Source organism: Palaemon carinicauda, unplaced genomic scaffold, assembly GCF_036898095.1.
Source record: "Palaemon carinicauda isolate YSFRI2023 unplaced genomic scaffold, ASM3689809v2 scaffold95, whole genome shotgun sequence".
NCBI classification, from domain to species: domain Eukaryota; kingdom Metazoa; phylum Arthropoda; class Malacostraca; order Decapoda; family Palaemonidae; genus Palaemon; species Palaemon carinicauda.
The window spans coordinates 161087-174050 of record NW_027172258.1 but is presented as its reverse complement, the minus strand read 5'-3'; the positions used below and the strand labels follow the sequence as shown (position 1 = coordinate 174050).

General features: G+C 44.5%; 1 protein-coding gene across 1 annotated transcript in view; it reads right to left on the bottom strand.

The window, feature by feature from the left end:
• Positions 1-12964, bottom strand: part of LOC137637728 (WD repeat-containing protein 55 homolog) — a 54683-nt gene that overhangs the window by 18907 nt on the left and 22812 nt on the right. The window contains exons 4-5 of the mRNA XM_068369877.1: positions 2558-2713; positions 2373-2414 (exon numbers count right to left, since the gene is read on the bottom strand). Of these exons, the coding sequence (XP_068225978.1) occupies positions 2373-2414; positions 2558-2713 (198 nt within the window). The remainder of the gene's footprint in view (positions 1-2372; positions 2415-2557; positions 2714-12964) is intronic.

Sequence of the window (12964 nt, the reverse complement as noted above, 5' to 3'; positions counted from 1 at the left end):
TTGCTACAACTAATTTTCCTTCCACCAAAAAATGATCAGACATGCCATTAGCCATACCCCTAAACACGTGCACGTCTTTCAATCTTCCAAACATTCTTTTAGATATCAACACATAATCCATTAATGCCCTTTCTACTACTCTTCCATTTGCCACTCTTACCCATGTATACTTATTTTTATCTTTCTTCTTAAAAAAGCTAGCACTTATTACCATCTCTTGTTCAACACACATATCTACCAGTCTCTCACCACTCTCATTTTCACCTGGTACGCCATACTTTCCAATGACACCTTCTACCTCTCCAGCGCCCACTCTAGCATTTAAGTCACCCATAACAACTACATAATTCCTTCTACCCAGTCCTTCTACACACCCAGTTAATTCACTCCAGAACTCATTCCGCTCTTCTTCACTTTTCTCACTACCTGGCCCATACGCACTGACAAACGCCCAACATTCCCTACCCAACCTAACCCTTACCCACATTAACCTAGATGATATCTCCTTCCATTCCACTACTTTACCTGTCATCCATTCACTCAGCAATAAAGCCACACCCTCTCTCGCTCTTCCCCTTTCAATCCCAGACACTCTACCAGACATTTCACCAAACATCACTTCACCCTTTCCTTTCATCTTTGTCTCACACAAGGCCAATACGTCCATCCTTCTACTTCTAAACATACTTCCAATCTCACATCTTTTACTCTCTATCGTACTACATCCACGCACATTCAAACACCCCAAAACTAGAGTGCGGGGAGCAGTCACCCTCCCCCCAGCTCCATCTCTTTGTTGCTGTCTCACAGGAAGTTTTATACAGGAGAGGGGGTTCCCAGCCCCCTCGTCCCGTCCCTTTTAGTCGCCTCTTACGACACGCAGGGATAACGTTGGCGCTATTCTAATTGTTTTATGCCCCCGCGGCCACAGGGGGCAAAATGCAGACCATAAAATAATAAAATCTTATGAAATTAAGATATACAGTACAATGAATTACTTGATACACTCAACTAAGATAAAGACATGACGAACCTTCAATACAGTATATAATGAAACCAAAAGTTGCAGATAAAAGCACAGTATTTTCAATAACCACAAATAATGGCCATTCTATTTGCAGAGGAATGACTTTAAGGTTTGGATTTTGCACAGAATCCAAGTTTTTTCCTAAACAAGCAAAGTAGAAAGAGGACCCGTGAAGGCATAAAAGATAAACTCGTAAAAAAGCCAAATGAGGATCATTGTTGCAGTTTCAAGAAAAGCAGAGACAATAATCAAAAAGGGTAATTTTCAAACGTAAGGGATTCAGTTGTAAAACTTTTGCGATCTAGCTGAAGTAACCCTGTGTCATAATGTCTTTGAAAAGCATGTGTTTAATAGCAAAGTAAAGATTCTTATAATTAAACTTAAAAAGAACAAAAAGAGTTCACTTTGCAAATTAAAGCAATATGTTTTGATTAGTAATTAAGTTTATTTTGTTGCCAAGTATAAAGAATACTGCAAAATGTGCTTGAAAAAAAAATAACTCCTGGGGGTTAAGGGTTGGAAAATTCGAAATAACCTAGAGGTAAAAGGGTCAATCCTTTCACGAATGCATAAAGAGTGTTCTCGACACCTCCTTCTTGGTTCTAACCAAGATGTCAAGTCCTCTTCAGGTAGTTCTTCGACACCTCCGTTTTGGTTCTAACCGAGATGTCAAGTCCTCTTCAGGTAGTTCTTCGACACCTCCCTTTTGGTTCTAACCGAGATGTCAAGTCCTCTTCAGGTAGTTCTTCGACACCTCCCTTTTGGTTCTAACCGAGATGTCAAGTCCTCTTCAGGTAGTTCTTCGACACCTCCCTTTTGGTTCTAACCGAGATGTCAAGTCCTCTTCAGGTAGTTCTTCGACACCTCCCTTTTGGTTCTAACCGAGATGTCAAGTCCTCTTCAGGTAGTTCTTCGACACCTCCTTTTTGGTTCTAACCGAGATGTCAAGTCCTCTTCAGGTAGTTCTTCGACACCTCCCTTTTGGTTCTAACCGAGATGTCAAGTCCTCTTCAGGTAGTTCTTTGACACCTCCTTTTTGGTTCTAACTGAGATGTCAAGTCCTCCTCAGGTAACACTGCAGAGCCCTCACCAGACACAAAAGCATATCCTCTCAGTCAACCCCCAATGTTTCATTCAAAACTGAACGGCAGAGGTTACATGCAGACAGGTCTTGTGATTTTGCTACAAATTCCAGCACAATACCAATATCTACCAAAACCACATAAACCTTCAAAACCTTCATCAGGACCTACCAATCACATATTCATACCTACTTATGTTATCACCAAGTACTGTATAACTATTAAAATCAAGAATTACTCCTCATAAATTATCAATTACTTACATCTTTTTCATTTACTGTTAGGTCTGCTTCACTGAGGGCATCCTGAAAAGAACAAAAGAGAAGAATTTATAAAAATATGTCGATGACTGATACCGAGTTTAACTTCTGAACAACAGCAAGAATGAATCATCCATAATCAAGACAAGACATTCTTCAATATTCAATCAGCCACGAAGTCAACGTACCTCGATATCGGGTCCGTTTGATCCGATGGAAGAATTGTCTTCTTCGATTCCGTTCTCTTCCTCGCCCGACTCCATACCTTGGATGGTAACGATTGGAAAGCGAATGCCTTCTGGTGGAATTTCTTCATCGGAATCATCGGATTCTGGTGGATCTTCCTGGAAATAAAAAAAAAAATGCATTAAACAAATTTAAAGCAAACGTTGGAATGTTCAGCAATCATCTCATGATGTGCTTTCAATCCCCTTCCAAAACAGAGCTACAGATCACCGCAAAATGTATATGATAAAAATATTTTAAACTCTCAAAGAATCAGACTGGAAAGTCAAAATGAAAAAGTTAAAGCACTGGTGATCTTTAAAGAGTACTAGCAAGGAAATTTATTTCTAAGCTTCAAGTTTCTTTCAAGCTGTGCATTAAAGATGCACTGATAACTTGCTGATATGATTTACCTTATATTGAATTCATATACCAAATCAAACTTGTTAGATACAAAACAGAGGAATCTAAATTATAACCCGTAATTTTCAGTATTTAGTCATATGCTTTCAATCCTATTTAAGCTTTGAAAGAATCAGATTGGTAAATCAAACTTCAAAAGTTAACGCATTGGCGAACTTAAAACAGTACCAGCATGGAATATTATTTCTAAATTTCATTTTGATTGCAAGCTTGACTTTCTAATATGCTTTGCAATATACAGCCTCCATATACCAAATCAAATTTATTTACGGAAAAAAAGAAATGGAACCTACACTGTAACCGGTAATTTTCAACATGGAAATATGGGTCAAAATAGAAATAAATTAGCAGGCAAGTACTGTGCATTACTTTATACAAATACAACTTACTATATTTGTGAATATGTTATTTTCATTAGTAAAATAAATTTTTGAATATACTTACCCGATGATCATGTAACTGTCAACTCCGTTGCCCGACAGAAATCTAAGGTCGGGATACGCCAGCGATCGCTATACAGGTTGGGGTGTACACAACAGCGCCATCTGTGAGCAGGTACTCAAGTACTTCTTGTCAACAAGAACTCAATTTTCTCCTCGGTCCACTGGTTCTCTATGGGGAGGAAGGGAGGGTCCTTAAATTCATGATCATCGGGTAAGTATATTCAAAAATTTATTTTACTAATGAAAATAACATTTTTCAATATTAATCTTACCCGATGATCATGTAGCTGATTCACACCCAGGGTGGTGGGTGGAGACCAGCATACATGTTAACATTAGAAGCTAAGTATCCCGTATTTCATTTTAGCAGTTATTCAAAATAACAAACATAAAATAAATAAGTACCTGGTAAGGAAGTCGACTTGAACCATTACTCTGCCTTTTCTGGGCTTGAACCTGTGCCGGCCAGTGAATAAGCTCCTATTAGCACTTATTCTTAGGTAATTTACTGCTAAATATACCAGATAAAAAATGTAAAGGAGTGCTAGGTTAACTAGCTCGCTCACCTATTGGTGTCGGTATAAAATTGGGCGTATAATCCAGAGGTCCCGCACTATTTAGATTCATCCACGACAAAGACCCCAATAGAGGAGAGCCGTTCAACCTCACTCGGCACCAGCAACTCTGCATCCGCTCAGAACCCAACTCCTTTTTAGCACGCCTGTATGGTAACCCGCTTTTTTGTGCTCTCGTGTTTTGCCTTGTTTTTCTTGGATTATGGCTTCTTCATCGGTTTCCCAGGAGACACCGTCTAAGTTGAGTACCAAGCTATGTTTTGCTGTGTTTTGAGCAATCTAGATCGTTTAATATTTAAATTATAGGAGTTTATTCTCTTCGATCATATCGATCTTGCTTGATTCTGCTTACGGTTGGTACTCCTGTTTTGAGAGCTTTTAGTTTCACTCGCGGTGTTACTAAGTGTATTATTTTTATTATTAATTAAATTTTTATATGTTTTATTGTGGATATTCATTATTTAGCGTTTAGAACCCTTGTGGTTCATATTTAGGGCCGATATCAGTTACGTATCATAGATGGCTTGCCGACCTTCGTTACTGGGCGGCAATTTTTATTATTTAAGCCATCAGGTTGCTGTCCTTTGGGATTTATTTATTATGTTGCATGCCTTGCCCTAATTTTTTATGTGTATATTCATATATTTTTCAACGCTATTACTTTTATAATGAATATTTGTGCTTATTACTCCGTATGATCTGTTTTGGTAGTGTTTGGGGATCGTCAGTTGGTAGCCCTGCTGCTCCGTATCACGTGATCCTCCCCCAAGCTCCCCCTCTCGCTAGGTTGGTGGCTAGGCTTCTCTCCCCCCTCTCCTAGGGGACCGTTGCCTTCCCTCCTTTTAGAGGGGGTAGTTCAGTGTTTATGGACTTTGTCCTCCGGGTGTCCCGGCGGTTTCGTCTCTGTCTAGACGGGTTGGCCACCTTTCAACAGAGTAGGATCCCGGTGCACCCTATTTTATATTCACCTATCACAATTTTATTATGTTATACGAAACCCTCCGGGTTCTGTTGGCGGTTCTTATCTACAGTTCCGCCCCCCTCTTTGTTTATAAGAGTTTCTATGATTATATATGATTATATATGACAGATCACCATCCCGGAGTTCCTATATATATTGGTTTATGGATGTACTTTTATCTCCCGGCCCGGGGCTTAACCTCGCTCCGGGAAATCAGACACCATGTGTCTTAATTCTTTGTTGCATCCTTCTTTATGATCCCGGCTCGACCGGAATGGATAGTTATACTCTAGTCTTAAGTTAGACTTATGTTTAGGCCTGGGTCCTCCAGACCCACCCCTACTTAAGAGTATCACAGTTAAGCTAGACTTATGTTTAGGCCCGGGTCCTCCGGACCCGCCCCTACTTAAGAGTATTACAGTTAAGCTCTAGTCTTAAGTTAGACTTATGTTTAGTCCCGGGTCCTCCGGACCCGCCCCTACTTAAGAGAATTACAGTTTCTCATATACTATTCTTTTTATAGATGGTGCATTGTCAGACGACGGCCTGTGCGGCTGTCCTTCACCAGCCTTGTGGCCATACTGTTTGTAGGTCTCACGCCCTCTGCGGAGTTCAGCTGGAAGACATCGTGGTCTGGCACCCTGATAATTGTATGGTCTGTTTTGACCTCATCACCACCCTCGGATCTGATTCGGTGAGTCCCATTGGCTATGTTATCTTTCTAATTATTTTACCTCTTTTTGGTATACATACACTATTTAGTAAGATCTCTATGGTCTTGAAGGACCTCCTGGAATCTTCCTTTCGCTAATTCCCACTATTATTTCAGGCATCCCCGGAGCAGAAGACTGCGGCTCGGGCCACACTGAAAGTGTGGGTTAGGGGATTTGCCCGGAATGTGAAATCCAAACAGCCTTACGTCCTGTCTGAAGACTACTGCGCAATGATCTACCCTAATGCCAAGTCTTCAGCCGCTGTGGCTAGGCATGTTGCGGCACCCATCATTGCCCACATTGATGCCACTATTGCGGGATTCATAGACCAGGAACAAGATCCGTTGGATGCCCCCGGAGATCTGGAAGACAATGTTGCCTCCATGAACTTGGACGTCGAACCTATGTTGTTGGATGATCCGGATGCAGGTAGGGTGGTAAGTGAGGCAGGTGTTACCGGCGCTGAGATTCCTATCCTCAGCCCCGCTCTTTCTTCTTCATCTGATCTCTCTTCTTTCCATGGTCTTTCTGGGGACCGTGATTCGTCTCACCGATCACACCCGGTCCCCCCCAAAGATAAGTCTATATCTAGGACTTTGCCAAAAGCTCGTAAGCCCCACAAGGCTTCCCATAGTTCCAAGTCTAATACGAACCCGTCATCTAAGGCTTCCGGCTCCTCCTCTAAGTCTCACGACCCGGGAGTACAATCCGCCACTTCTGCTCCTAATCCGGGCCTTTCCGAATCAGCCATGCTTCGCATTGTGTCGGAGATGCAAGCTAAGTTGGTGTCGGAAATGCAGGCCAAGATGGACACGATGTTCTCTAACATTGGTCAGAGACTTGGGGCATTAGAGCAGGGTGCTCCGGAGCGAGTTCAAAGCTCTCTCATCCCGGATGCCTCTAAGCTTCCGCCGTTTACCAAGAATAACCCTTGGCGCATGGCTCTTCATTCCCCATTTTCAGACGGGATGTTAACATTGGAAGGTCTTGGCACTCGTCCCCTAGAGGACTTTGAATTCTTTCCTCCTGGTCTCGCATTTCCATTTCATGGTTATGCCAGGCTTACCGAGGAAGCTCTGGTTCGGCTGGATAAGGTCCCCAAAGAGACTGTCATTTTCCCAAAGGAACAAGCCCAATCTGTTTGGGCTAGGTTTCTGAATGATATTTGTTGCACCAATACCATGTTGACGCTTCATAAAAGTTCGTTCACAATGTTCTTAATGGACAAGAATACCGTGACTCCATGCGTCAATAAGGTTGCAGAACTGGCTTTTCAATATGCTCTGGAGGAGAAGCCCTTGCCTCCCATCCGAGAGGTAGACCCGATCTCCCTCCTTCTTCCTTCAGGTAATGAGTGTTGGGACAATGTCCATACCACCTTTACTTCTGGCAAGCTAACAGCCGACTGTGCGTCGGTAATGTTTAGCGAACGGCTTCCCCGTCTCCCGGAATCCCTTATTAAACAGGAGTATGATTCCCGCCTACGTGTTGGTCGAACTTTGAACTTGGCCACGTCTACGGAGTCGATAGCCTTAACTTATGATACTGAGAGTATCTTTAAGTCTCTCAATAAGGCTACTTTGCAGTCGTTATATTTCGATCTATATGACTTTGCTATTGCCAAACGTAGGTGCCGCAAACACGTCCTGGCTGAGGCGACTATTAGGCACGAGCCTAATAAACTTATTCGGTCCTCTTGCTGGGGTTCAAATCTTTTCCCTGAGGATCTTGTGGAGGAAGTCTTGGCAGAGGCTACTAGGGTTAATCAGAGCCTTAAAACCCGTTGGGGTTTGACTCCTAAGAGGTTAGAGATTGCAATGAACACCAAACGCTTTCTCAAAGACAAAGTAAGTTCCAGACGACTCCAAGAGAGGATCCTAGGGTCCCTTCAATTTGCTTCAGTGACGGATCTACTTCTGAAGGCAAAATTGAAAGATATCAATCGTGTCTGGCGTTCGAGGGCGAACCGGAAGCTCCGGGACAGGAAAGTCCGCCTTCCTCCCATTCTCCGGGAAAGACTTCTACCTTGGACAAGGGCCAACAATCTGTCAAAGTCAGTTCCCCTTCGATTTCCGCCTCCGAAGTTAATCATTCACACGGACGCATCCCTATCAGGTTGGGGAGGCTATTCTCAGCTCAGGAAAGTTTAAGGTCTTTGGTCTCCCTTATTCCGCCAATTTCACATCAATGTGCTGGAGGCCATGGCAGTTCTTCTAACCCTGAAACGTCTCGCTCCACCCGAGACAACACCTTCGTCTGGTTCTCGACAGCGAAGTGGTGGTCCGCTGCCTCAACAGAGGCGGATCAAAATCAGGGCCTCTGAACCATGTTCTAGTAGCCATATTCTCCCTAGCAGCCTCGAACCGTTGGCATCTTTCAGCTGTCCACCTGGCGGGAGTCCGGAACGTAGTGGCAGACGCCTTGTCCCGGACCTCCCCTCTAGAATCGGAATGGTCACTCGATCTAAAGTCATTCCGGTGGATTCTCTCTCGGGTTCCGGGTCTCCAAGTGGACCTCTTCGCCACGGAGTCCAACCACAAGTTGAGAGTATATGTGGCTCCCAATCTAGACCCTCAGGCCTACGCCACAGATGCTATGTCACAGAATTGGGACATCTGGGAAAGGATTTATCTCTTTCCCCCGGTGAATCTTTTTCTGAAAGTCCTAGACAAGCTGAGATCCTTCAAGGGACGAGTAGCCTTGGTCGCACCCAACTGGCCCAAGAGCAATTGGTATCCTCTCCTGCGAGAGTTGAGACTACATCCTCACCCGATACCCAATCCGGTTCTGTCTCAGATAGTACAAACACGCGTTGTGTACGCTTTCTCAAACATTCAGAGTGCCCTAACTTTATGGACTTCATGAAGTTTGCGGCCATGCATGGTGCCAATATCGATCCTCAAAACACCCTGTTCCTAGAATCAGATAAACGGGATTCCACCATCCGCCAATATGATTCTGCGGTTAAAAAGTTGGCTAAATTTTTGATAGACTCAGACGTACACTGTATGAACTTGAACCTTACAGTCACTTTCTTTAGAACTTTATTAGAATCAGGTCTGGCGGCCAATACTATCACCACTATTAAATCTGCCTTGAAAAAGATATTCCTAGTGGGTTTTAACATAGACTTAACCGGCTCTTTGTTAGCTTCAATTCCGAAAGCCTGTGCCAGACTGAAACCGGTTACTCGTCCTACCCCGGTTACCTGGTTCCTTAATGATGTACTCAAATTGGCTTCTGATACCATTAACAGTTCTTGTGATTACATTCCCCTTCTCAGGAAAACACTTTTCCTGGTGAGTTTGGCTTCCGGGGCAAGAATTTCTGAACTGGCAGCTTTGTCAAGAGACCCGGGTCATATTGAGTTCCTTCCTTCGGGAGAGGTCCTTCTTTCACCTAACAAATTCTTTTTAGCTAAGAACGAAGACCCTCAGAACAGATGGTCCTCCTGGAAAATTGTTCCCCTCACGCAAGATCCGTCTCTGTGCCCTGTTACTACTCTTAGGTCTTATTTATCCCGGACCTCCTCTAACTCCTCGGGGCCTCTATTCGTTAGAGAACAAGGCGGTACCATTACCATTAAAGGGATCAGGCAACAAATTTTGTATTTTATTAAACAAGCTAGCCCTGACTCTTTTCCTCTTGCACATGATATCAGAGCGGTTGCTACTTCGGTGAACTTTTTTCACCACATGAATTTTACGGATCTTTCCAGGTATACAGGGTGGAAGTCACCCTCAGTGTTCAAGAAACACTACCTTAAACATTTGGAAGCCCTTAAATTTCCTACAGTAGCTGCAGGGAGCGTAGTTACCCCCAGGTAACTCATATGTTAATTCCTTGTTATTTTATCTCTCCCCCTTACCTGCCTCATTTATACCCTATTTGTATTCGTTGGTTTCGCACCTGATTACTATTATTATATTTGTAAATTTTTGACTCCTGAGTATCTGTATATATCATCACTCACGGCATTATTATACCTTACCTTTTTTGGTCAATTGTTCTACCAAGTGGATTTATGTTCTTTTTAAGATACCCTTATAGCTGTTTTTGGCACTCATCTCTGATTAAAGCAACTTGTATTTCCCTTATGTTTATGTTTTTCCTTTATTTTGCAAGTTTGGTGACATTTCTCTTGTATATATTCACTGGCCGGCACAGGTTCAAGCCCAGAAAAGGGATTTTGACGTAGGAAAAATCTATTTCTGGGCGAGGGACCTGTGCCGCCCAGTGAACCCTCCCAGCTCCTCTCCCTTGGAGTCCCCAAACTTTGGGTGCTAAGGAGTTGGGTTCTGAGCGGATGCAGAGTTGCTGGTGCCGAGTGAGGTTGAACGGCTCTCCTCTATTGGGGTCTTTGTCGTGGATGAATCTAAATAGTGCGGGACCTCTGGATTATACGCCCAATTTTATACCGACACCAATAGGTGAGCGAGCTAGTTAACCTAGCACTCCTTTACATTTTTTCTCTGGTATATTTAGCAGTAAATTACCTAAGAATAAGTGCTAATAGGAGCTTATTCACTGGGCGGCACAGGTCCCTCGCCCAGAAATAGATTTTTCCTACGTCAAAATCCCTTTTTTAAGTACGTCTTCCTTACTGAGCCTAGCGGTCCTCTTAGGATGCTGAACGACTCCTAGGTGCTGAAGTATGAAGGGCTGCAACCCATACTAAAGGACCTCATCACAACCTCTAATCTAGGCGCTTCTCAAGAAAGAATTTGACCACCCGCCAAATCAACCAGGATGCGGAAGGCTTCTTAGCCTTCCGTACAACCCAAAAAACAACAATAAAAAGTATTTCAAGAGAAAGATTATAAAAGGTTATGGGATTATGGGAATGTAGTGGCTGAGCCCTCACCTACTACTGCACTCGCTGCTACGAATGGTCTCAGGGTGTAGCAGTTCTCGTAAAGAGACTGGACATCTTTGAGATAGAATGATGCGAACACTGACTTGCTTCTCCAATAGGTTGCATCCATAACACTCTGCAGAGAACGGTTCTGTTTGAAGGCCACTGAAGTAGCGACAGCCCTAACTTCATGTGTCCTTACCTTCAGCAAAGCAAAGTCTTCTTCCTTCAGATGAGAATGTGCCTCTCTAATCAGAAGCCTGATGTAGTAAGAAACTGCGTTCTTAGACATCGGTAAAGCAGGCTTCTTGATAGAACACCATAAAGCTTCTGATTGTCCTCGTAATGGCTTTGTCCGTCTTAAATAGTACTTAAGAGCTCTTACTGGGCAAAGTACTCTCTCTAGTTCGTTCCCCACCAAGTTGGACAGGCTTGGGATCTCGAACGACTTGGGCCAAGGACGAGAAGGAAGCTCGTTTTTAGCCAAAAAACCGAGCTGCAAGGAACATGTAGCCGTTTCAGATGTAAAACCTATGTTCCTGCTGAAGGCGTGGATCTCACTGACTCTTTTAGCTGTTGCTAAGCAAACGAGGAAAAGAGTCTTTAATGTGAGATCCTTAAAAGAGGCTGATTGAAGCGGTTCGAATCTTGATGACATCAGGAACCTTAAATCCACGTCTAGGTTCCAGCCTGGTGTGGACAACCGACGTTCCTTTGAGGTCTCAAAAGACCTAAGGAGGTCCTGTAGATCTTTGTTGGTGGAAAGATCCAAGCCTCTGTGGCGGAAGACCGCTGCCAACATACTTCTGTAGCCCTTGATCGTAGGAGCTGATAGGGATCTTACATTCCTTAGATGTAACAGAAAGTCAGCTATCTGTGTTACAGAGGTACTGGTTGAGGAAACTGCATTCGCCTTGCACCAGCTTCGGAAGACTTCCCATTTTGACTGATAGACTCTGAGAGTGGATGTCCTCCTTGCTCTGGCAATCGCTCTGGCTGCCTCCTTCGAAAAGCCTCTAGCTCTTGAGAGTCTTTCGATAGTCTGAAGGCAGTCAGACGAAGAGCGTGGAGGCTTGGGTGTACCTTCTTTACGTGAGGCTGACGCAGAAGGTCCACTCTTAGAGGAAGAGTCCTGGGAACGTCCACTAGCCATTGCAGTACCTCGGTGAACCATTCTCTCGCAGGCCAGAGGGGAGCAACCAACGTCAACCGTGTCCCTTCGTGAGAGGCGAACTTCTGAAGTACCCTGTTGACAATCTTGAACGGAGGGAACGCATACAGGTCTAGATGGGACCAATCCAGCAGAAAGGCATCCACATGAACTGCTGCTGGGTCTGGAATCGGAGAACAATACATCGGGAGCCTCTTGGTCATCGAGGTAGCGAATAGATCTATGGTGGGCTGACCCCACAGGGCCCATAGTCTGCTGCAAACATTCTTGTGAAGGGTCCACTCTGTGGGGATGACCTGACCCTTCCGGCTGAGGCGATCTGCCATGACATTCATGTCGCCCTGAATGAACCTCGTTACCAGCGAAAGCTTTCGATCTTTTGACCAAATGAGGAGGTCCCTTGCGATCTCGAACAACTTCCTCGAATGAGTCCCTCCTTGCTTGGAGATGTAAGCCAAGGCTGTGGTGTTGTCGGAGTTCACCTCCACCACCTTGCTTAGCTGGAGGGACTTGAAGTTTATCAAGGCCAGATGAACTGCCAAAAGCTCCTTGCAGTTGATGTGAAGTGTCCTTTGCTCCTGATTCCACGTGCCCGAGCATTCCTGTCCGTCCAGTGTCGCACCCCAGCCCGTGTCCGATGCGTCCGAGAAGAGACGGTGGTCGGGGGTCTGAACAGCCAATGGTAGACCTTCCTTGAGAAGAATGCTGTTCTTCCACCACGTCAGGGTAGACCTCATCTCTTCGGAAACAGGCACTGAGACCGCCTCTAGCGTCATGTCCTTTCTCCAGTGAGCAGCTAGATGATACTGAAGGGGGCGGAGGTGGAGTCTCCCTAACTCGATGAACTGGGCCAGCGATGAAAGTGTCCCTGTTAGACTCATCCACTGCCTGACAGAACATCGGTTCCTTCTCAGCATGCTCTGGATGCATTCTAGGGCTTGATTGATCCTTGGGGCCGACGGAAAAGCCCGAAAAGCTCGACTCTGAATCTCCATACCTAGATAGACAATGGTCTGGGATGGGACGAGTTGGGACTTCTCTATATTGACCAGGAGGCCCAATTCCTTGGTCAGATCCATAGTCCATCTGAGATTCTCCAGACAGCGACGACTTGACGGAGCTCTTAAGAGCCAGTCGTCCAAATAGAGGGAGGCTCTGATGTCTGCCAAGTGAAGGAATTTGGCAATATTCCTCATCAGTTTGGTAAACACAAGAGGTGCCGTGCTTAG